The 24,833-nt window shown below is 43.2% G+C and overlaps 1 protein-coding gene across 1 annotated transcript in view; it reads right to left on the bottom strand.

Moving 5' to 3' along the window:
* The window catches only part of LOC126259570 (nephrin-like), a 1,073,586-nt gene that overhangs the window by 209,264 nt on the left and 839,489 nt on the right, over nt 1-24,833 (bottom strand). The window contains exon 8 of the mRNA XM_049956477.1: nt 7,782-7,912. Within this exon, the coding sequence (XP_049812434.1) occupies nt 7,782-7,912 (131 nt within the window). The remainder of the gene's footprint in view (nt 1-7,781; nt 7,913-24,833) is intronic.

Genomic DNA, 24,833 nt, shown 5'->3' with positions numbered 1-24,833 from the left:
CAATTTGGCATATATGTTTGTATAAAGCACAAAAAAATCACATCAGTAACGAAGGAATAATAAAAAATGTTGGTAAACTACTACGAGTAGTGTAGTGAGCGATTTATCATAGCCAAGATAAACATAAAACCAATTCTCACCACAGTCGTACTTTCACTTATGTCTACAAACTCCGTGAAAGGTTAACGGGTAGAACGAATGTATGACGAAACTAAAAGAAAGAAAATCATTGAGTGAGAAGAAAATTGCGATGGGAGATCAGAATTCAAGATGAAGAACAGGAAGAGAAGTAGTAGGAGAACGTGGACTGGAGGAAAGGAATGAAATTGGAAGCCGCCTGTTAGAATAATGCAGAGATCAGACTTTAATTACTGCTAATACTAGATTTAAGAATCATGAAAAGAAAGGTTGTATATGTGGAAGAGAGGTAAAAATTGCTGAAGACATAGATTTTGAATTCAGATATTAAACAGTAAAACTGTTCCATGAGCATATGTGGACCCAGATGATACGTTATTGATTATGGACTGCAAATTGAAACTGAAGAATTGACATAACGGTAGGATATTCTGGAGATAATATGTGGATAAACTGTGAGAAGCATTTATAGAAGAGTTTCTAAGGTAAAATTCGCAAAAATCTATCAAAAAACGGGGAAAATACATAACTGAAGACAAATAAAGGATAAAATAGTGAAGGCATCAAAGGCAAAGCGAGAAAGCTCAGTAGAAATCCTTGGTTAACAGCTAGACATTGCTTTTATTATGAAAGGCGAAAATATCAAAATCCAATGAAAAAAGCAGACGAAAGGGAGTACAGATGTCTCAGTATAAGACTTAGAGAAAGTGAAAACTAATATTGGCAAATCAAAAGAACCTATAGGATAAATGTAAAGTGTGACTACAGAAAATCTTCACGCCACTAACAGGAGGCCGGCCTGTGTGGCCGTGCGGTTCTAGGCGCTTCAGTCTGGAACTGCTTGACCGCTACGGTCGCAGGTTCGAATCCTGCCTCGGGAATGGATGTGTGTGATGTCCTTAGGTTAGTTAGCTTTAAATAGTTCTAAGTTCTAGGGGACTGATGACCACAGATGTTAAGTCCCATAGTGCTCAGATCCATTTGAACCATTTGAACCTAACAGGAAAATTAAGGAAACATTTGGAGGATAAAGCAGCTGTCTGCATACCAACAGCTAAAATGGCAACTCATTACTAAGGTAAGAATGGAAGGCTGGAAACATTGAAGGAGTGTACAAAGAAAACGAATTTGTAGACAAAATTATGGTAATGGAAGAGTATGTATAAGAAGATAGAAACAACTCTAAACTGGCCTTAAACAATCATCCCTGAAATAGAAAAATTTGTTAATATCGATATAAATATAAGTTCTAGGAATGTTTCTTCTGGAAGAATTATTCTGCAGTGAAAAGAGTAGAAGCTTTAGAGAAGTTCCTCTATAGAATTTGAAGATTATAGGACGTTTAAAATAATTTGCGACTTTCGAGAGTTTAATACGGAGCGAGTGGAGGGACTCGTAGTTGCCAACGTGTGCTGCGCGCATCAGCGGGTAACTACAGTATAATGCCAGCTCTATTCGGCGCGGAATCTGTCAAGGTCGTTTGACTGCGTGAACAGCAGGCCGCGCGATCTGCGATCTTTCTGAAACGATTTTCAAGAAACTATTCGGTAGTACGAACAGTCCACGGGTATACTGCCGGTTCATAGTGTCCAACGGGCACAGTATTTCGGCCATCAGACATGTCGCCACCGTCAGGTGCGCTGACGAACTGAGATCCTGACGGTGGGCGGCCGATTTAAATCCCCTTCCCCTGCGGGCCGCTCTCTTCGCCGTCCGCGCCCGCACCCGCGAGACGGCGGTCGCGAAGACGTGCACGTCGGAATGTGTCGTAGCGTCGATGTGCTTGTTACGTCCGCCCTGGTCGCCAGTTCGTACTTATTGCTGAGAGTCTTCTTAATTACATTCAATGCCGGTTCCCAAGCCTTGCTGAGATTGTAGCCGCAACCTCGGATGATAAGATCTTCCCTGATGCGAATTTCGATGGCCTCCCTTATAACGCTGTCCCAATATTTAGACGTCTGAGCCAGGATCTTGGTTGGCTCATAATCCTTCTCGTGTTTCTCATTCTCACACATTTTATAGTTTAATTCGTCAGCTTCGTGACGAACCGCCTGTCATTTCGTTAATGGTCATAGTCGTTGTGATGTTTCAATAATACATTAACTAATAAAGAAATTCTTAGTTTGCAGTGAAAAACAGATGTCGCTATGCATTTGTGTTTGGTGCGTCTTAGGTTACATGTTCCTATGCGTTAAAAGTAGGCAATATATTGAATTATTCTTTAAATTTGGAAGGATCCAGCTGCCTGTTTCCAACTTCGAAAAAATGGAATGTATGTAAAGCGCTCCGCCACAGAATCGTGCGTCAGTGAAAAAGCTAGAATGAAATATTCATACATTCTCCGTATCTTATAAATGTTTTGAGATATCGAAACAAGATCTTAGCAAATGATAGCGTGCAAAGTGTTTTGCTATATGATTAATACGCAAAACGTACATACCTACCGCGATTTTCAGGAGCCTGCGGTTTTTTTTTTCATTCAAATAATGTAATCAATGAGGTCCATCGCTAGCTGGTGAAACGAGAACTGCTCTGGGTTTTGTAGCAGTATAAGAGATGACGTTACACGTTTATTTTTATACTGAAAATTGTCTGTTTTGTAAACTATTGACCTGACTTGCACGCAGTTGTTAGTTTATCAATACACTATTTCAGTATTCTGTCGCAATTTAAACTGCATTACAATGCTAGTGAGGTCAATATTTTTAAACTCTGCCGTGTTCTGACAAAAGAAGCAGATCTTAACATAGCAACAAGAGAAGTTACGTATTCCTCAGAACTCGTCACAGTCTTTCATGAATGGCTCCTCAACTACCTTCCTGGTATGGCTGACAACGCCAGTCCTATCGTGTAACATTTGCAGTAGCTTCTTTTGTCAGCATTTCAGCATCAATGATCGTAAACTTCTTGATGTTTTTAGCCACAGTACTTTTCACCTAGGCACATATACTGTAAGTCGGATTGAAATTAGCTCGATACGGAGGAAGCCTGAGTAAACTATGCCATTTACCGTTAGCCATTTCTTCCACCTGGTAGCGTGTAGTTGACTTGTACAATACTACAGGTCCCATTAACTTCGACTTATACAGGCTACGTTCTACGTCTACATGACTACTCTGCAAATCACATTTAAGTGCTTGGCAGAGGATTCGTCGAACCACAATCATACTATCTCTCTACCATTCCACTCCCGAACAGCGCGCGGGAAAAACGAACACCTAAATCTTTCAGTTCGAGCTCAGATTTCTCTTATTTTATTTTGATCATCATTCCTACCTATGTAGGTTGGGTTCAACAAAATATTTTCGCATTCGAAAGAGAAAGTTGGTGACTGAAATTTCGTAAATAGATCTCGCCGCGACGAAAAACGTCTTTGCTGTAATGACTTCCATCCCAATTCGCGTAGCATATCTGCCACACTCTCTCCCCTACTACGTGATAATACAAAACGAGCTGCCCTTTTTTGCACCCTTTCGATGTCCTCCGTCAATCCCACCTGGTAAGCATCCCACACCGCGCAGCAATATTCTAACAGAGGACGAACGAGTGTAGTGTAAGCTGTCTCTTTAGTGGACTTGTTGCATCTTCTAAGTGTCCTGCCAATGAAACGCAACCTTTGGCTCGCCTTCCCCACTATATTATCTATGTGGTCTTTCGAACTGAAGTTGTTCGTAATTTTAACACCCAGGAACTTAGTTGAATTGACAGCCTAGAGAATTGTACTATTTATCGAGTAATCGAATTCCAACGGATTTCTTTTGGAACTCATGTGGATCACCTCACACTTTTCGTTATTTAGCGTCAACTGCCACCTGCCACACCATACAGCAATCTTTTCTAAATCGCTTTGCAACTGATATTGGTCTTTGGATGACCTTAATAGACGGTAAATTACAGCATCATCTGCGAACAACCTAAGAGAACTGCTCAGATGGTCACCCAGGTCATTTATATAGATCAGGAACAGCAGAGGTCCCAGGACGCTTCCCTGGGGAGCACCTGATATCACTTCAGTTTTACTCGATGATTTGCCGTCTATTACTACGAACTGCGACCTTCCTGACAGGAAATCACGAATCCAGTCGCACAACTGAGACGATACCCCATAGGCCCGCAGCTTGATTAGAAGTCGCTTGTGAAGAACGGTTTCAAAAGCTTTCCGGAAATCTAGAAATACGGAATCAACTTGAGATCCCCTGTCGATAGCGGCCATTACTTCGTGCGAATAAAGAGCTAGCTGCGTTGCACAAGAACGATGTTTTCTGAAATATTGCTGATTACGTATCAATAGATCGTTCCCTTCGAGGTGATTCATAATGTTTGAATACAGTATATGCTCCAAAACCCTACTGCAAACCGACGTCAATGATATAGGTCTGTAGTTAGATGGATTACTCCTACTACCCTTCTTAAACACTGCTGCGACCTGCGCAATTTTCCAATCTGTAGGCACAGATCTATCGGTGAGCCAGCGGTTGTATATGAGTGCTAAGTAGGGAGCTATTGTATCAGCGTAATCTGAAAGGAACCTAATCGGTATACAATCTGGACCTGAAGACTTGCCCGAATCAAGCGATTTGAGTTGCTTCGCAACCCCTAAGGTATCTACTTCTAAGAAACTCATGCTAGCAGCTGTTCGTGTTTCAAATTCTGGAATATTCCATTCATCTTCCCTGGTGAAGGAATTTCGGAAAACTGCGTTCAATAACTCCGCTTTAGCGGCACTGTCGTCGGTAACAGTACCATCGGCACTGCGCAGCGAAGGTATTGACTGTGTCTTGCCGTTTGTGTACTTTACGTACGACCAGAATTTCTTCGGATTTTCTACCAAATTTCGAGACAGTGTTTCGTTGTGGAACCTATTAAAGGCATCTCGCATTGAAGTCCGTGCCAAATTTCGCGCGTCTGTAAATTTTAGCCAATCTTCGGGATTTCGCGTCCTTCTGAACTTCGCATGCTTTTTCCGTTGCCTCTGCAACAGAGTTTCACGGAACATTTCTTTGTACCCCCGAGCAAAATATGAGCTTTCGTGCACTGCACTGTTGAAGCTTTGTTCATCGCAGCAGCGTGGTATGGGTTTTGTCCATTACTCTTGTCGAATTCCGAGGAATGTTTTGCAGCAGAACTTTGTCTTGTCAGCCGGTGAACGTGTTCTTGGACGACACTTTTATTGCAAATGTAGTTTTTAGATGTACTGCACAGTTATTAATACAACGCCAACACGAAAGACTTGTTCACAATACCTGATGACTACAGAACATTTCAAAGCGAGAAAATACGACTTTACAACGAGAGCTGACAAACGCTGATGCGTGTAACTATGTGGTATTGTTTACTCGTGGTGTGGTAACAGGGGCTCTTTACCAGCCGAACCGCTGGCGGCGTGGTAGGGAAAGCCGGATCGTTATTGGTGTTACCTGGGCAACGGCGTCTCGTCCCCCTCTGGTCACTCAAATGTCAATAGTCAAAAAAGCACTACACAGGGTGGTACATTGATAGTGACCGGGCCAAATGTCTCACGAAATAAGCAGAAAACGAAAAGAACCCGAAGAACAAATCTCGTCTAGCTAGAAGGAGGAAACCAGATGTAGCTATGGTTGGCCTGCTAGATGCCGCTGCCATAGGTCAAACGGATATCAACTGCGTTTTTTTAAATAGGAACCACCATTTTTATTATTTTCGTGTAGTACGTAAAGAAATATGAATGTTTTAGTTGGACCATTTTTCTCGCTTTGTGACAAATGGCGCTGTAATAGTCACAAACATATGGCTAACAATTTTAGAAGAACAGTTGGTAACAGGTAGGTTTTTTAAATGAAAATACAGAACTAGGTACCTTTTAACCTTTTCATTTCGGTTTTTCCAATATGTTCCATGTACCTTTGCGAGCTTATCATTTCTGAGAACGCATGCTGTTACAGCGTGATTACCTGTAAGTACCACATTAATGCAATAAATGCTCAAAATGATGTCCATCAATCTCAATGCATTTGGCAATACGTGTAACGACATTCCTCTCAACAGCAAGTAGTTCGCCTTCCGTAATGTTCGCACATGCATTGACAATGTGCTAACGCCTGTTGTCAGGCGTTGTCGGTGGATCACGATAGCAAATATCCTTCAGATTTCCCCACAGAAAGAAATCCGGGGACTTCAGATCCGGTGAACGACCAATGCACCTGTCATGAAATATGCAATTCAATACCGCTTCAACCACACGCGAGCTATGTGCCGGAAATCCATCATGTTGGAAGTACATTGCCATTCTGTCATGCAGTGAAACATATTGTAGTAACATCGGTAGAACATTACGTAGGAAATCAGCATACATTGCACCATTTAGACTGCCATCGATAAAATGGGGGCCAATTATCCTTCCTCCCATAATGCCACCAGGGTCGCTGATGTTCCACTTCTCGCAGCCATCGTAGATTTTCTGGTGCCCTATAGTGCATATTATGCTGGTTTACGTTACCGCTGTTGGTGAATGACGCTACGTCGCTAAACAGAACGCGTGCAAAAAATCTGTCATCATCTCGTAATTTCTCTTGTGCCCAATGGCAGAACTGTACACGACGTTCCAAGTCGTCGCCATGCAATTCCTGGTGAATTGAAATACGGTACGGTTGCAATGGATGTTGATGCAGCATTCTCAACTCCGACGTTTTTGAGATTCCCGATTCTCACGCAATTTGTCTGCTACTGATGTGCGGATTAGCCACGACAGCAGATAAAACACGTACTAGGGAATCATCATTTGTTGCAGGTCGTGGTTGACGTTTCACATGTGTCTGAACACTTCCTGTTTACTTAAATAACGTAACTATCCGGTGAACGGTCCGGAAACTTGGATGATGTCGTCCAGGATACCGAGAAGCATACGTAGCACACGCCCGTTGGGCATTTTGATCACAATCGCCATTCATCAACACGATATCGACATTTTCCGCAATTGGTAAACGGTCCATTTTAACACAGGTAATGTATCACGCACAAATACCGTGCGCGCTGGCGGAATGTTACATGATACCACGTACTTATACGTTTGTGACTATTACAGCGCCATCTATCACAAAGCGAGAAAGGTGGTCCAACTAAAACATTCATATTTCTTTACGTACTACACGAATATGTAATAAAAATGGTGGTTCCTATTTAAAAACGCAGATGATATCCGTTTGACCTATGGCAGCGCCATCTAGCGAGCCAACCATAGCGCCATCTGGTTCCCCCCTTCAAGATAGATAAGTTTCGTTCTTTGTAGTTTTTTCGTTTGACGCTTATTTTGTGAGTTACTTGGCTCGGTCACGATCAATGGACCACCTTGTATACGGATATATTGTGCAGCTGATGAAGTGGTGCTGAATCGAATAGGGAAGGGAAAAATTACGGCATTCGACTTAAGAGAACGGATCGGCTGATGAGAACTTTCTAAAACAACATCGTTAGTTGTGCTAAGGAGGGAAGAGTGCGTGATAAAAATTACAAGAGATGACCAAGAGTTGACTACTGTAAGATGGCTCGAGTTGTTAAGCTTGCACAGAATTGCCTTGTATGGGGAGCTCCATCGGTCCATTTCTCGGGCTATAACAGCAGAACGACAAAGTACACAGTACGGAAGCCGGCACGTGGCGAGTACTCACGTTGTGCCTCCACTCGACGCGGGTGACGGGCGGCTGCGCCTTCACGTGGCAGTCGAAGTAGACGTCGGAGCCTTCGCGGATGCTCTCGGGCCGCAGCGAGGTCCCCAGCTTCAGTGTCGTCACGGGAACATCTGCAAAGGCGGCGCCGCTACAGGCAGTCTGTCGTCTTACATCGCAGCACATCAAGCGCTCGTGCACACTGCTTACCTGTTCACAGAATTACTGCAGGCAAATGCACTATTATAGCTAATGCTCATAAATTAAGGATAATGCAGATGCAACGTGAAACATCGCTCTGGTGGGCGGTTTGCGGGTTTAAATCATTTGACCTGCGGTCGTCACACGGTGGCGTTGGCAGCAGTCCACATATGCAGAGGTGTGTTGGTGCATGTCAGTGTACGGTGCAGCGAGTAAATGTGCAGACGTTTTCAGACGTGCTAATGGTGACTGTGTGTTGAAAATGGCTCAAAGAACACATATTGAAGACGCCATGAAGGGTAGAATACAAGAGAGACTGGAGGCTGGTCAAACACAGCAGCTCGTAGCACGGTCCCTCCGTGTGCCTCAAAGTGTGAGCTGAAGATAATGGCAACGATTCCAGCAGACAGGAAACGTGTCCAGGCGCTACAGTACGGGAGGTCCACAATGTACGACACCACAATAAGACCGATATATCACCATCAGTGCCCGAAGACGGCCAGGGAGTATTGTAAGTAGCCTTACTCGGGACGTTACCGCAGCCACTGGAACAGCTGTCTCCAGACACACAGTCTACAGACGACTAAAGACACATTGTTTATTCGCTCGGAGACATGCAAGGCGCATTCCACTGACCCCTGGTCACAGGAGAGCCCGTACAGCCTGGTTACAAGAACACAGTACATGGTCATTGGAACAGTGGTTCCAGGTTATGTTCACGGACGAGTCCAGTATAGTCTGAGGAGTGATTCTCGCCGGGGTTTCATCTGGTGTGAACCAGGATCCAGATACTAACCCCTTAATGTCCTTGACAAGGACCTGTATAGATATCATGGTTTGAGGGTGTTGGGTGGGACTATGATTGGTACACGTACACCCCTGCATGTCTTTGACACAGGAACTGTAACAGGTCAGGTGTATCGGGACGTCATTTTGCACCAGTATGTCAGCTTTTTCAGGGGTGCAACGGGTCCCACCTTCCTCCTGGTGGATGATAACGCACGGGCCCACCGAGCTGCCATCGTGGAGGAATACCTTGAAACAGAAGATATCAGGCGAATACAGTGGCCTCCCTGTTCTCCAGACGTAAACCCCACGGAGCACGTCTGGGATACTCTCGGCCGACGTATCGCTGCACTTCAAACCCCTACGACACTTCAGGAGCTCAGACAGGCAGTGGTGTAAGAATAGGAGGCTATATCCCAGCAGCTGCTCGACCACCTTATCCAGAGTATGCCAACCCGTTGTGCGGCCCGTGTACGTGTGCATGGTGATCATATCCCATACTGATGTCGGGGTACATGCTCAGGAAACAGTGGCGTTTTGTAGCACACGTGTTTCGGGACGGTTTTCTCAACTTATCACCAATACCTTGTACTTACAGATTTGTGTCGTGTGTGTTCCCTATGTGCCTATGCTATTAGCGCCAGTTTTCTGTAGTGCCACGATGTGTGGCACCACATTCTGCAATTATCCTTAATTTATGTGCATGAGTGTATTTCTTGGGAATGTCTCCACAGATAACGTTAAAAATATTGTTTGAATGCTTATCATGCCGTATGTTATGAGTATAATGTCATCTGATGTTCATGGTGGCCAGTCACGTAATTTTTCTGGCGATCTAAACGGCGAGACGTAGCTTGTGGAACAAGAAGGTGATCCTGACACGGATCGAATCCATGCGGATGACTACAGACCACTGCTGGTGCGCTGGCTAGGCTGACTGTGGCTTTTAGGCAGTTACCAACGCTTGTTTAGAGAAGTGCTGGGCATATCCATAATCTACACTTCAGCTAACACAATACATAAAAAAATTATACACAGCACCATTTTTACACAATTCACAGATATATGGCCCACGAATTCCCTCTCACAAAAATGGCAACAGTGCTGACCATCAGTACACTACGCAACAAAAGTAAAGGATTAAATTTTTGAAACCCAATTACTCTCTCGTATTCCCACACGTACTTTTGAAATGTCTCTGAAAGACTTGTACCACTTCCCTCTTCAATGGTGCAAAAGCATGGAGCCCTGCGACGTCACCATCGGGTTCGGCGACGTTTCAGAGAGCTTGGTGTCAACACATGCAAAAAAAGCCGCAGCTCAGAAGTTTATGTGAGCAGTAGATGTCTTGTAATGACGTAAGGGAGTAATCCTATGAAATTATTAAATAATATGACAACAAAAATTGAAGTAAACATGGTTATAAGCTTTAATTTTTAGGAGATGATTTTTATTCTTTTTCATTTTTTATGAAGCTTGATATTATACCTTTGGATTTATTTATGTTCATTATGTCACTTCAACACCAAATTTCATCACAATTCTACCCAGTACGACCTTGTGGGTCTCACACGACGGGAAGGTCGTTACTTTTACACCCTAACATTTCACCTCTTCCTTTGACTCCACAGCAGTGGAAGTCAGAACAGCGGCAGCCTGCATTTAAATCACGCGGTTCTCTTATGAGTGGCCGAGGAAAACGTTTCAGGCTCAATGTCACTCAGAATCGACACGAAAACGCCTCAGGAAGTGTCATGAAGGAAGGGCGTCAATGAAACCAGCCCTTCACTTGGAGCGTTCATTCCCACACATTTCTGTTCGCAGTGCGATTAGCACAAGGACGACGTTCTTCACAACGTTGGACACTGTTGCCAACCCCTTGGCGTTTCAACCCTACTCTACGGACATCGTGGGGCTGCAACTAGAGTGAAAGTGTTTTGACACCTTTGGTGTGTAGCGCGACAGCAGATTTTGCTCTGCTCCACAGACTGGAATCACTAGCGCCTTTTAAAAACCATTCGATGAAATCTGAACGTGGTCCGGAGCAGCAAGAGGCACATATGCTTTTTAATCCATCTTTTTTCGCACCCTCCCATGACGTGACCATGGGGAGGGGGTGCAACATTAATCTGTACATCCCCTTCCCTCTCCCCGTCAGGCAGTACGTTAAGATCTTCAGTGCCTATGAGAAATCTTGACACACAATCTGTCACGCAGCTGCTCTAGAACCCGAATGCAGGCAGACACCACCTGAGGGATGACGAAGTGGTTGTCTTATCTTCAGGCCCTACAGCAGCCACGAGGCTGAATACAGGTCGAAGTTTCTGACAGGTGCATTTCGAGGGATATTGCGACCATGTCGTCACTAATGATTATAAACTGTCTTCGTTGCCGATTCTTTTTATCTTTTTATTATTTCTCGTGACGCGTTTCGGGCCACCCCATTATCATATATTTGACTGAAGAATACAGTCTAAGTCGGAATACAGAAAAGTGCGTTACAATGAATGAAGATGATGATTTTCTGTTTATGCTCAATTTCGCGATCATCAGCGACCGTACAAAGTCCCATTTTTTACACAGTCCATTTTCTTCTTACAATCGAATCTAGTCACTCTCACAAATGATGATGATGATGAAATGATGAGGACAATACAAACACCCAGTCCCCGAGCAGAGAAAATCCCCAACCCGTCCAGGAATCGAACCCAGGACCCCGTGATCCAGAGGCAGCTACGATAGCCACTGGACCACGAGCTGCGGACCGTTATAATGAAGCATTGAAGCTCAGAAACATACCTCTTACATCGTTAAGCAGTACCTTATTAGTTATAGACATTCTGTACAACATCAGTGCCCAAACTAGATGAGGCAGTACACCGAGTTAAACGTAAACAATCTTTGCTACTAAGCATAGCTAGAAACAGTATCATACTGTCCATCACAATAGACGCCTGCGACATGTCAACCCTTCTTACAAGTAGCCCACATCTATTATTTAACTTCAGTTATAAAACAAAATAGTAAATGAACCGTAAGATGTAATAGCGTAAGAGTTACATTTCAGTGCTGCTCGGATTTTAAGGTAAGGACTGACCGTCAGTCACAGTACGTTAATGTTTTTTGTAATTTGGTGTACTATGCTTTAGTTCTTTTTAATATTAGTTAAGGGGCTCCGGAACGCCCTATACTTGCAATGTTAAAATAACGCTTATTAATTACATCTTTCCTCACAAAGTATTTGAGGTAGGAAGTTGAACTGTTTACAGATTATTTATTGGGATATGGGCTACAACTTAACACAGGGATTTTACAAAATTTTAGTTCAGTTATTAAAGATAATTTTTTTTAATTGTAATGAAAATTCACAACATTTTTTTGCAATTTTTTATTTATATATTCAAAAATATACAGTTTTTTGGAAAAAGGCTGTGTTAAATTATGCAGAAGATACTGTGTAACATTTACTGAAATTTTGGAACAAATATGTTTGGAAGGTCCTTAGAAAACATGTAATTAGTATGAGAAAATAAAAGTTTTGGGAATCGAGCGACAAAGATTGGATTAACTTTTTAGTGCATTCCAGGTCCATAGGATGGATTATCTTCATCCCCTGCAAACTCCTCCTCCAGCTTCCTCTTGTTCCTCCTCCTGTTTACTCTTGCTTGTATTTCTAGACTCTTTACAGCCCTGTCTGCAGCCCGAAGGCGTTCCTTGTCTAAAGCAAGCATCGCTCGTTGTTGTGTTCGTAGATTTTGCTACCATTTTCTTCAGTTGCAGTTACTGCAACACTGTTCCAAAAAGTGGTCATGTATGAACACTTATCACATTTCAGTTGTATTTCACTAGCAAGTCCTACGTGCTTTATTATGGAGAGTTCCAGACCAACTTCACTACAATGAATACATCTTACACAGTTTGAAAAAATTCCTTTGAGAACCGACATATCAAATATTTCATTAACATCCGACTCGCCCATAAAACATTCATAGTTTTCACTCATTGAACCAAGCTTCTTCAAATGGCTCTGAGCACTATGGGACTCAACTGCTGAGGTCATTAGTCCCCTAGAACTTAGAACTAGTTAAACCTAACTAACCTAAGGACATCACAAACATCCATGCCCGAGGCAGGATTCGAACCTGCGACCGTAGCGGTCCTGCGGTTCCAGACTGCAGCGCCTTTAACCGCACGGCCACTTCGGCCGGCACCAAGCTTCTTCTGTGAAGTATTTTCTTTCCCACTTTGACTGCTATGGGCAGGTGTACTTGAGAGGTTAGGTTCACTCACTTGGTTATCGTCTTTATTGTTTACAGTAATAACACATACCTTCGGCTTTCCAACATTTCTCCTTTTCTTAAAAGCCTTCAGAGGATTTCTAATAACTTTACTTTTACTCATTATTATACTTCAACAAAACAGAGACTCAAGAAACAGAATTAATTACGAATATTTTCGAGATAACGACAGAGTAAATAAACATGAAACAATCGACAATCACCCCAGCGATATATATTGAACCATCACAGGTTAGCCACAACACATACTTTATCTCACATCACTAAAATGTACCTGATGAACACGGACGTTAATAATAACACCATTTGACAGCAGTTTAACAGCGCCACAGTGGGTCACGCCCATGTAGAACACATTTCAAAAAAAAATTAAAAATAGTTGTAGTCTTCGGAATTGAATAAATTATATATCTATTAAAAGGTAATAGTCTGCAGATTCAGAAAACGCAAAAAAGTAAAAATTGAACTTTTCATGATTTTGAGCCTTTCCGGAGCCCCTTAATAAAATGTAGCGAGCCTTTGTAAAGCTGCCCCCTAGTAGCAAAGATTGTTTATCTCACAACATGTCGTACTCTCTGAGCCAGTGTGGGCATTGATGTTGTAACTGAATGATTACAAGCAACAAGTTACTGAGTATCGATGTTAAAAGTATTCTATTGTACTTTTCTGTTTTTCGTCTTGCATTGTATTCTTATGCCATAAATCTGAGGTTGGGATAACACGAAACGCGTCTAAGAAGTTAAAGCAAAGAAACAACTTTTTAGCGGCCAAGAGAAGTGTATAATCATCAGACATATTAAGACGCCCTTGTTTTCTATTTTAGTTGCAAGAATCAACGTCAATTCCAGCGCAGTCAAAAAAGAACCACAAATCTTGTGCATAGCTGCTCCAGAGTGTAAATCAGAAAAACATATCGAATGACTAAGGTTATGCAGACATGAAAAGAGTGAAGAACACAGTTGTAAAAATATAATGCCTTTCTTTCGTCCATCACTGTAGCTAATCGACCATAGTGTCTGAAAACTGTACAGAGGGACGGAGACCAATTCCAGATACTGCAAGCAGTTACAGACTGGCACGGGAAGCACTAGAGCTCTAAGACCGGTTGAGGAATTGCGGTGGTTCCAAGGTTGTAAACGTGGGACAGGAGGGGTTAGGAGAGCTGTGTGTTGACCACATGCTCCTCCTTCCTGCACCCAAGCAAAGCCGTCGGTGGATGGTGACATGGCGTGTGGTCGGCTGGTTTTCAGGGCCTGACCGTGGAGAGGAAATGGTTCAAATGGCTCTGAGCACTATGGGACTTAACTGCTGAGGTCAGCAGTCCCCAATAACTTAGAGCTACTTAAACCTAACTAACCTAAGGACATCACACACATCCATGCCCGAGGCAGGATTCGAACCTGCGACCGTAGCGGTCGCGCGGCTCGGACTGTAGCGCCTAGAACCGCTCGGCCACTCCGGCCGGCATGGAGAGGAGTTCCTTGAGGCCTGGTAAGACATAACACATTTTCGAAGATGGGGACTTCGTGGCAACACTCAAAGGATGCAGCCACACCTCTTTCTCTCTGCTTTCCGTATTTTGGGAGGAAGTAGTATGGATGAAATCAAGAAAAATGACTTAGTTAACAATACTAAGACCTGTTCGTGATGTAGTCCGTACTGAAGGGCTATTATGCTAAGTTCGACCTGTAACCACCCGTTTTTGCACCACAAGGAGTTTCCTGTGCCATCTGTCAATGTCATATTCCCACGTCCCTAACGCCAAGGATATGACCTAACTCAATGACCGACAGATAGCGATGGGACGCAAGCTGGCGAACACTAGGCGTTCTGCGTCTCCATGTCAGGCTGAAAGTTTCCCGCACCGTTTGTTTCACACATCCAATTGTCTTTATGCACTGACAAAATTCTTCATTTGAAGGTATAGTATCTTTATATACTGAAAATACTGACAATTAGCTAGCGTGAGGATGATATTCAAGCGACTTCTCATACGTGTGAAACACCGAGACCAACTGGCAGCGTTCAGCCAAAGATTTCGTGGTACAACTTTAAGTTTCCGGCAACCTGTTTGCTGTAACTCATTGTTGACTGACTACATGACCAAACGAAGTTCGGCGAAGAAAACCCAGCGGTTTTATTATGTCATTCATTAGACTGTACCAACACTACACACGTAGTTTTTGACTTAACGTGCTCCTTTAAATGGATAGCACCGACGTAAGAAGCTACTGTTGCTTCAGATTTAGTAGTCCCGCTGTTGTTTGCAATACTTATTTAAACTGCTGGCCATTAAAATTGCCACACCTAGAAGAAATGCAGATGATAAACGGGTATTCATTGGACAAATATATTATACTTGAACAGATATGTGATTACATTTTCACGAAATTGGGGTCCATAGATCCTGAGAAATCAGTACCCAGAACAACCACCTCTGGCCGTAATAACGGCCTTGATACGCCTGGGCATTGACTCTAACAGAGTTTGGATGGCGTGTACAGGTACAGCTGCCCATGCAGCTTCAACACGATACCACAGTTCACCAAGAGTAGTGACTGGCGTATTGTGACGAGCCAGTGGCTCAGTTGCTCAGCCACGACTGACCAGACGTTCTCAATTGGTGAGAGATCTAGGGAATGTGCTGGCCAGGGCAGTAGTCGAACATTTTCTGTATCCAGAAAGGCCCGTACAGGACCTGCAATATGCGGTCGTGCATTATCCTGCTGAAATGTAGAGTTTCGCTGGAATCGAATGAAGGGTAGAGCCACGGATCGTAACACTTCTGAAATGTAACGTCCACCATTCAGTGTGCCGTCAATGCGAACGAGAGGTGACCGAGACGTGTAACCAATGGCACCCCATACCATCACGCCGGGTGATACGCCAGTATGGCGGTGACGAATACACGCTTCCAATGTGCGTTCACAGCGATGTCGCCAAACACGGACGCTACCATCATAATGCTGTGAGCAGAACCTGGATTCATCCGAAAAAATGACGTTTTCCCATTTGCGCACCTAGGTTCGTCGTTGAGTACACCATCGGAGGCACTCCTGTCTAGGATGCAGCGTCAAGGGTAACCGCAGCCATGGTCTCCGAGCTGATAGTCCATGCTGCTGCAAACGTCGTCGAACTGTTCGTGCAGATGGTTGTTGTCTTGCAAACGTCCCCATCTGTTGACTCAGGGATCGAGACGTGGCTGCACGATCCGTTACATCCATGCGGGTAAGATGCCTGTCACCTCGACTGCTAGTGATACGAGGCCGTTGGGATCCAACACGGCGTTCCGTATTACCCTCCGGAACCCACCGATTCCATATTCTGCTAACAGTCATTGGATCTCGACCAACGCGAGCAGCAATGTCGCGATACGATAAACCTCAATCGCGATAGGCTACAATCCTTTATCAAAGTCGGAAACGCGATGGCACGTATGTCTCATCCTTACACGAGGCATCACAACAACGTTTCAGCAGGCAACGCCGGCCAACTGCTGTTTGTGTAAGAGAAATCGGTTGGAAAATTTCCTCATGGCAGCACGTTGTAGATGTTGCCACCGGCGCCAACCTTGTGTGAATTCTCTGAAAAGCTAATCATTTGCATATCACAGCATCTTTATTATGTCGGTTAAATTTCGCGTCTGTAGCACGTCATCATCTTGGTGTACCAATTTTCAAGTTCAGAAGCGTATCTCCAAAGCTAGCACACTGAAACGGATATTGAAGTATAGAATTTCATTCAGCTTCGTAATCGCATTTTAGTTGTTACGTACCTTTCTATCACTTTTCATATATTTGTGAATCCGCTATAAGAATCTAGTCTCTAAGCACGGCCGCTGGAACACGACCGAAACGTCGGTTATATTAACTCAAAAAGTTATTTTGTAATCGATACGACAGTCTGCATCTCCTCACGAATGAAAAGCAACGGAGTAGGAAGCCCTTAATCACAGCACAGGTATTCACAGTCGCTAAAGAAAGAAAAAATCTCAGTAACCGAAAAGTTTCTTGTTTGTTGCCGCGCGGGGTAGCCGCGCGGTCTTGGGCTTCTTGTCACGGTCCGCGCGGCTTCCTCCGTCGGAGGTTCGAGTTCTCCCTCGTTCATGGGTGTGTGTGTTGTCCTTAGTGTAAGTTAGATTAAGTAGTGTGTAAGCTTAGGGAGCGATGACCTCACCAGTTTGGTCCCATAAGACATTACCACAAATTTCCAAATTTTTTCTTGTTTGTTACCTGCTTAGAAGAAACAGCATCAGCCATAGTACGGGAGAGTGCACGTATTGTTAGACGGTGACCATCCATTGGTGTGCTCAGGCTGTCGTGAATTGTGTGAATGGCCGTATGGATCCTACACTGAGGAGACAAAAGCCATGGGATACCTCGTAATATCGTGTCGCACCTCCTTTTTTGAGTTGTAGTGCAACAACTCGACGTACTATGGTCTCAGAAAGTCGTTGAAAGTACCCCCCAGAAATATTGACCCGTGCTGCTTCTGCTGCCGCCCGTAATAGCGCAATTGTTGCCGGTGCAAGATTTTGTGCACAAATGATCTCTAGACTATGTCCCACAAATGTTCGATGGAATTTATATCGGGTGGTGTGGGTGGGCAGACCATTGTTAGAACTGTCCAGAACGTTCTTCAAATGAACAACTGCGACCCGATAACTTGGTGTCTTGTCATCTATATGTATTCGCCTTGTTTGGGAACACGACTTGACTGGCTCAAAATCGTCTCCAAGTAGCCGAACATAGCCATTTCCAGCAAGGATCGGTTCAGCTGGACCAGAGGACCCAGCCCTTTCCATGTAAATCCATTCCACACCATTAACGAGACATCACAAACTTGCACAGTGACTTGTTGCCAAACTGGATCCATGACTTCTTTGAGTGTGCTTCACACTCGAACCCTACCAATAGCTCTTACCTACTGAAATGGGGACTCATCTGACTAGGCGACGGTCTTTCAGTCGTCTAGGTTTCAATCGAAATGGTCACGAGCTCACACGCTGCGCTACTGGCGATGTCGTGCTATTAGCAAAGGCAGTGGCGTCGGTCGGCTGCTGCCATAGCCCGTTAACGCCAAATTTCGCCACACTGTGCTAACGGATACTTTCGTAGTACGTCCTACATTGATTTCTGGGCTTATTTGAAGCAGTGACAACCCTACGCAAACGCCGCTGTTCTCGGCCGTTAAGTGAAGGCCATCAGCCACTGCGTTGTCCTTTGTGTGAAGCAATGCCTGTAATTTGGCATCCTCGGCACATTCTTAACACTGTGGATCGCGGAATATTCAATTCCCTAACGATTTCCGAAACGGAATGCTCCCTTTTCACATGAATAACTTGAGTACAAATGGCGGCTCCGCCAGTGAACTGCTCTTTTAAGGGGCTCCGGAAAGGCTGAAAATCATGAAAAGTTCAATTTTTACTTTTTTGCGTTTTCAGAATCTGCAGACTATTACCTTTTAATAGATATATAATTTATTCAATTCCGAAGACTACAAGTATTTTTAATTTTTTTTTAATGTGTTCTACATGGGCGTGACCCACTGTGGCGCTGTTAAACTGCTGTCAAATGGTGTTATTAACGTCCGTGTTCATCAGGTACATTTTAGTGATGTGAGATAAAGTATGTCTTGTGGCTAACCTTGTTTTCAGAGACTCATCAGCACCTGAACTGTTGAAAAAGTGTATTCACGGAAAAACTCAAAACCCCAATGAAAGTGTAAATAGTGTTATATGGTCGAGAATCCCCAAGACTGTATTTGTTGGAATAGAAACACTTCACTTTGGTGTGTATGATGCTGTTGCGACTTTCAATGATGGCAACATTGTAAGGTGCAAGGTATTTAGAAATATGGGAATGAAGATAGGTTCTAACATGGTACGAGCGATGCTTGCTTTAGACAAGGAACGCCTTGGGACTGCAGACAGGGCTGTAAAGAGTCTAGAAATACAAGCAAGAGTAAACAGGAGGAGGAACAAGAGGAAGCTGGAGGAGGAGTTTGCAGAGGATGAAGATAATCCATCCTATGGACCTGGAATGCACTAAAAAGTTAATCCAATCTTTGTCGCTCGATTCCCAAAACTTTTATTTTCTCATACTAATTACATGTTTTCTAAGGATCTTCCAAACATATTTGTTTCAAACTTTCAGTAAATGTTACACAGTACCTTCTGCATAATTTAACACAGCCTTTTTCCAAAAAACTGTATATTTTTGAATATATAAATAAAAAATTGCAAAAAAGTGTTGTGAATTTTCATTACAATTGAAAAAAATCATCTTTAATAACTGAACTTAAAATTTGTAAAATCCCTGTGTTAAGTTGTACCCCATATTCCAATAAATAGTCTGTAAAAAGTTCAACTTCCTACCTCAAATACTTTGTGAGGAAAGATGTAATTTATAAGCGTTATTTTAACATTGCAAGTATAGGGCGTTGCGGAGCACCTTAAAAGTAGTGTTCACGATACTAGCCACGACTTTTGTCTCCTCAGAGTAGTGTGTCATACGCCACAGCTCCTTCCTGACTGATGGACGAATCGCCGGCCGAAGTAGCCGTGCGGTTAACGGCGCTGCAGTCTGGAACCGCAAGACCGCTACGGTCGCAGGTTCGAATCCTGCCTCGGGCATGGATGTTTGTGATGTCCTTAGGTTAGTTAGGTTTAACTAGTTCTAAGTTCTAGGGGACTAATGACCTCAGCAGTTGAGTCCCATAGTGCTCAGAGCCATTTGAACCATTTTTTGATGGACGAATCGATAACCCCGGGCTATTTCGTGGTAGGTTACGTGCAGGTGCTGCTCTCCGGCGCATTCTGTGTGTTCCCAGAATGTGCCGACTAAACGTCTAGCGCCGCGTGAACGCTACATCGACGGTATCAGCACCGATCACGCTATTGCGTGCTGGCAGCGCTAATGGATCTGGCTTGTCTTGCTAGACGCCGCGGTGAAAGCAGGTCTGCACATTCACTTCCTGATCGACGGCGCGCTTGTGTATGACAACATAGCGCATGTTGCGTGTACTGCGTGTAGGATTATATTTCATTTTACTGATGCGCAAGTTTGGAGAATTATGAGAAAAAGTAGGATCGCGAGGGTAAAATCGGAACTCGTTATCTTACAGACTCGATACTTCGACAAGTGGCAACGCTGCGATCGTCAGGTTCGTACCTGATGATGACAAAGTGCTAATGTTGTTCCTATTGGTCTCATTATCTACGCCAGAAGAAGCTGAAGAATCTCATTAGAAATGATGTTTTTCAATGAAACTTAATATATGAAGTTTTTGTCGAAAATTTGTTTACGAAATCGTGTTAGGGTGTAATTGGTATCAAGAGAATATAATACCACACTTGCAAGAAATACAGTTTTATAAGAAAAATAAGTAGCTTGTGAAAGAGGTAACAGATAATCTGGACGATGCTAGCCTACTATGGTAGCATTCATCTAGCTTCAAGCTTTTCTATCACCTTTCTCTTTTACATAATTCACTCCATAAATCATCGGCATTCCTTAATTAAATCGCAATTTCTTTTTTTTTCGTAAAATTTTTGTGTGTATACATTAATGCTATTTGATTCTGTTACAGTCTGAAGTTATTGCAGCAAACATTCATCGTGCGGATCATAGCGGGAAAACAGAATGACATATCGAAGGGAATCGTTAACATGAGCAAATTATTTACGAATATATGGGATGAAAATTTATCCGCGCCATTTCAAATAAGTCCAAGAAACTGTATGTTTGTGTGTCATTAAAAGTTGAGTTTCAAATTTAAATAAAATAGAGATGATCTGATATTTCACTGGTGCAATAACTTGTCCTTCCGTCTGTAATTTACATTTAATGGGACAGTCTCGATTAAAAATCGTCACAGTTAGCCATTGTAGTGGACGGCAGCAGTTTAGCATACATCAGGTTATCCGTGAAGGTCTTTTAAGAATAGGTTTTGAATTAGCTGCGAAGATAATGAATTGTGAAATGGGCGAAGAAAGCCTCTTGTGCTACTGGTGACCAAGATAATAGTCCCGAAAAGCACTCCAGGCATTTCGGGGCAGAGGTATCTAAATAGAAGAGCGAACATGAGAGAACTATTAGAAATGCGTCCTCTATAAGAAAATATCGCTCACGTGGAGGTTTCCAGGACAGCCGTACAAAACAGCATGACCTGATTTATAAGGGGGAATTCAAAGATCGTCGTACCAGGATATTATTTCGAAAGGATCTTCATATTTACATCACATAGTTGTCATTCTACGAGATTTAAATCTCTCTGAATTATCTGCACTTGTTCGGTTCTGCCTGATGTTTTTCACTGAAATGGCACTGAGACAGTTTGACCCTCCTTTCATCAGATGAGACTTAGTTCATTCTACTCGCGTTTGTGAATCATAGCAAACTTACCATTATGCATCAGATAAGCCTCATCAGTACGCTGAAGATTTACCTTTGATGCATAATGCAACGTTCTGCCAATATATTTATAGAGAGACCTTTACTGTATGATCACAAAACAGCAGAACAATCACTCGGAATAATTATTTCCACAAAGTATCTAGATCAATTTGAAGTGGATCGACTATATAAAAGTAATCGCGAGTAAGGGAGATGCAGAAAGATATTCTAGAAGAATCATCAGGAAATGCAGTTGATCAACAAAGAAAGTAGCTTACAAAAAATTATTTCGTGAAATACTTGAATATTGCCGCTCAGTAAGGGTTCCGTACCAGACAAGACTGACAGAGGAGGTGCAGAGTATCCACATAAGAGCAGCACGTTTCGTAACAGATTAATTTAGTAGGCGCAAAAGCGTCACGGAGAAAGTCGGCAGACACCAGTGGAAGACGCTGCAAAAGAGGCGTTCTGCATCGCGTTATGGCCCACTGTTAAGGTTCAGAGGTGTACATTCCTAGATGGGTCAACCAATAATATATCCCCCAGCATGTATCTCGCGAAAGCACGATGAAGATAAAATTAGAGAGTTTCGAGCCCACACGGAGGTTTCGCAACATTTGCTCTTCCAGTGGACGATACGCGACTGGAATAGGGCAGAGGGCAGCGATAGTAGTACATAAAGTACCCTCCGCCATTCAGTGTAAGTTGGTTTGTGGGATATAGATGCAGATGTAGATAATTTAAGGGGCAAGTCCATTCTGTCTGAGAATCACAGTTCAGAACAGGAGTCTTCTACCAGCAGAAATAATCTATACAGAAAAAGTCTTCAGAACACCACCACAAGCTTGGACTCTTGCCATAGGAGAAAATATCGCAGGGTCCGTTTAAAGAGTTTTATAACGAACTGCCACAACTGACGGATTTCACGCAGGGAGATAAAGTGTTTTGAACGTGGATGAATCTTTTTAAACCATTCTATTTCTCACACGGGAAAATTGCAATTTAATTAACGCTAATGAATTCGTTACCCTTTGTCGTTATTAACTTTTCACGTGTTCCTCCCTGTCGACTAATGAAGAAAATACTAGCGTACGGAATATCAGAACAGCTTTGTGATTGTATTGAAGAGTTGCTAGTAAATGGAACACATCACATCATTAGTAACAGAGAGAGATTTTCAGACTAAGTGTAGTTCCTGACGTGTCCCAGAGGAGTGTTGTACGACAGCAACTGTTCACAACACACGTAAAGGACAATGCGGATAACGTCTGCAGCTCCGTAAGGTTCTTCATTCAGAAAATTATAGTGTAATGCCGGAAGTCGTGAAAAGACACGGTGGCTGGTGAAAGAACTGGCAACTGACCCTCAACATAAACATAAGGAAAGGACAGTTTTAAACAAGGTGTTTCTCAGCAAACGTAAACAAATTTCAAACATAGGAATTATAAAGCTAGCCGATTCCAAATAACTGTTTTATAAAAATGATTTATGTTTCGACACCTACTAACGGTGTCTAACCCTAGGTCAAGCTCAATTGTAGCGAACAGTTATTTGCTACCGGTTGGCCGTATAATTCCTATGTTTGTTAAGCAAAGTATTCTGCATTAACATGTAGAAAAACCCCTTACTGTATGGTTACCCGATTACCGATCACTGGAAAAAGTCATATCCATTAAACAGCTAGGAGTATGCGTTCGCGACTATTTAAAATGGCACGACCACATGAAACAAAGTCATATCGAACACTAATTCATTGGAAGAATCATTAGGGAGTGTAATCCACCCACGAGGGATGTTGCTCACGAAACCATCGTTGAGCAATACTTGTATACTACTCCAAAGTCTAGGACTCTTAACAGATATGATTCACAGACGATATGGAGTACATTCGAAGAATAGCAGCGCGTTTCGCCACCGGCTCATTTAGTAAAGTCTAAAGCGCCATGGAGGTGCTTATGCAACGTCAGCTACAAGAGAACCGATCTGCACAGCAGTATGGTTCACTGCTAAAACTGGGGAAGCTAACAACCGTATTGTTTCCACCGACGTGTATCCCGCGGAATGACCAGTAACGAGAAATTAGAAACATCCTAGCACACGCAGAAGCATACAAATAGGTCGGTAAGCATCACAGCAAGTGTGACAGGCTTTGTTAGCTGCAAACAGTCAAACAACCGGCAGCCACGGGAAGCTAACAACAGAATCACAAACAAACGGCACATGATAATTTGCACTGAGCGGCTGGTTTTATAATTAAAATGACCGCCCTGATCAAGACCTTGGCATGTTGCGCAGAATCGAGTTTTCTGTCCTTGACCTCGAAGACATCGTCGGTGCTCAGAAACAACTGTAAGTTCCATAATACTAATAATCCTTGCAGCCTTGCATGAACCGTCGCTGTTAGCATTATAAAGGCGGCAAAAATTAAACCAACCGTCCAGAGTGTGGCCTAGGTTCTCTACTCCTGGCTTGGCGATGTACACTATTCGCTCTGCCCTAAAACGCTACCCCTCATACGTTTGTGTGCTACACCTTATATGGCACCATAGTAACGAGTGACCATACCCAGACGTATGGACAACATCACACACTCGTGTCCTGTGATTTCATTATGGAAATATGAAACATTTCGTTGAGATGACACTACAACCTTTTCAGGTGCTCCTTTTGCAAGTTAGGGCATGGAGGGCCTCGACTTTTAAGGAAAAGGCTCTCCAGTAATTTTTTTCAGGTATTATTCACTACCTGAAGAGAAAAAGGAAAACTGATAGTGGTACAGGAAGCAGACTCCACCAGAGGCCATCTGGTGGCTTGCAAAGTATTGATGTACACTAGCGTCCAAAAGTTAATCATAATCACGACAACACAAAAATGGAAAGAAGAATGGTCACCAGTCACACAACATCAACTTAAATGTTTACCTACGAATCCTAATTTTTATCACTGCACAGGAAAAGAGTACTTCGTACTGTGAATAGCATCGTAACCGAAAGTTAAACACGAGCCGTGCGTTATACGAGTCCGGCCTCAGTCTTGTTAGTCATTTCACAGTGAGCAGAGAGTAGCGTTTTGGTGAAGCCGACAACTTAATGCCACGAAGACCCAATTTTGGCTGTGTTTTTTACGGTAGAATACTTGGCAGTCTGGAAACGGGCACTGACGGATGTCTCAGTATACATGCATGTGCCAGAAAGTGTCATTTCGAGGCTTTGGCGACAGTTTCGAGACTCAGATGTACGTGGCAGGCCACTTCAAGGTCGACCGAGAACAAAAACCTCACAGGAGGACCGATACCTGTCCGTAACTGCCCGGAGAAATCGGCGTTCACCTACAATTGGCTTCAGAGTTTGCAGCTACCCGAGGAGTTGCTTTCT

The sequence above is a fragment of the Schistocerca nitens genome, chromosome 5 (assembly GCF_023898315.1).
Source record: "Schistocerca nitens isolate TAMUIC-IGC-003100 chromosome 5, iqSchNite1.1, whole genome shotgun sequence".
Taxonomy (NCBI): domain Eukaryota; kingdom Metazoa; phylum Arthropoda; class Insecta; order Orthoptera; family Acrididae; genus Schistocerca; species Schistocerca nitens.
Note: the sequence above shows the minus strand (reverse complement) of the source record. Positions and strands in the feature narration are given on the sequence as shown.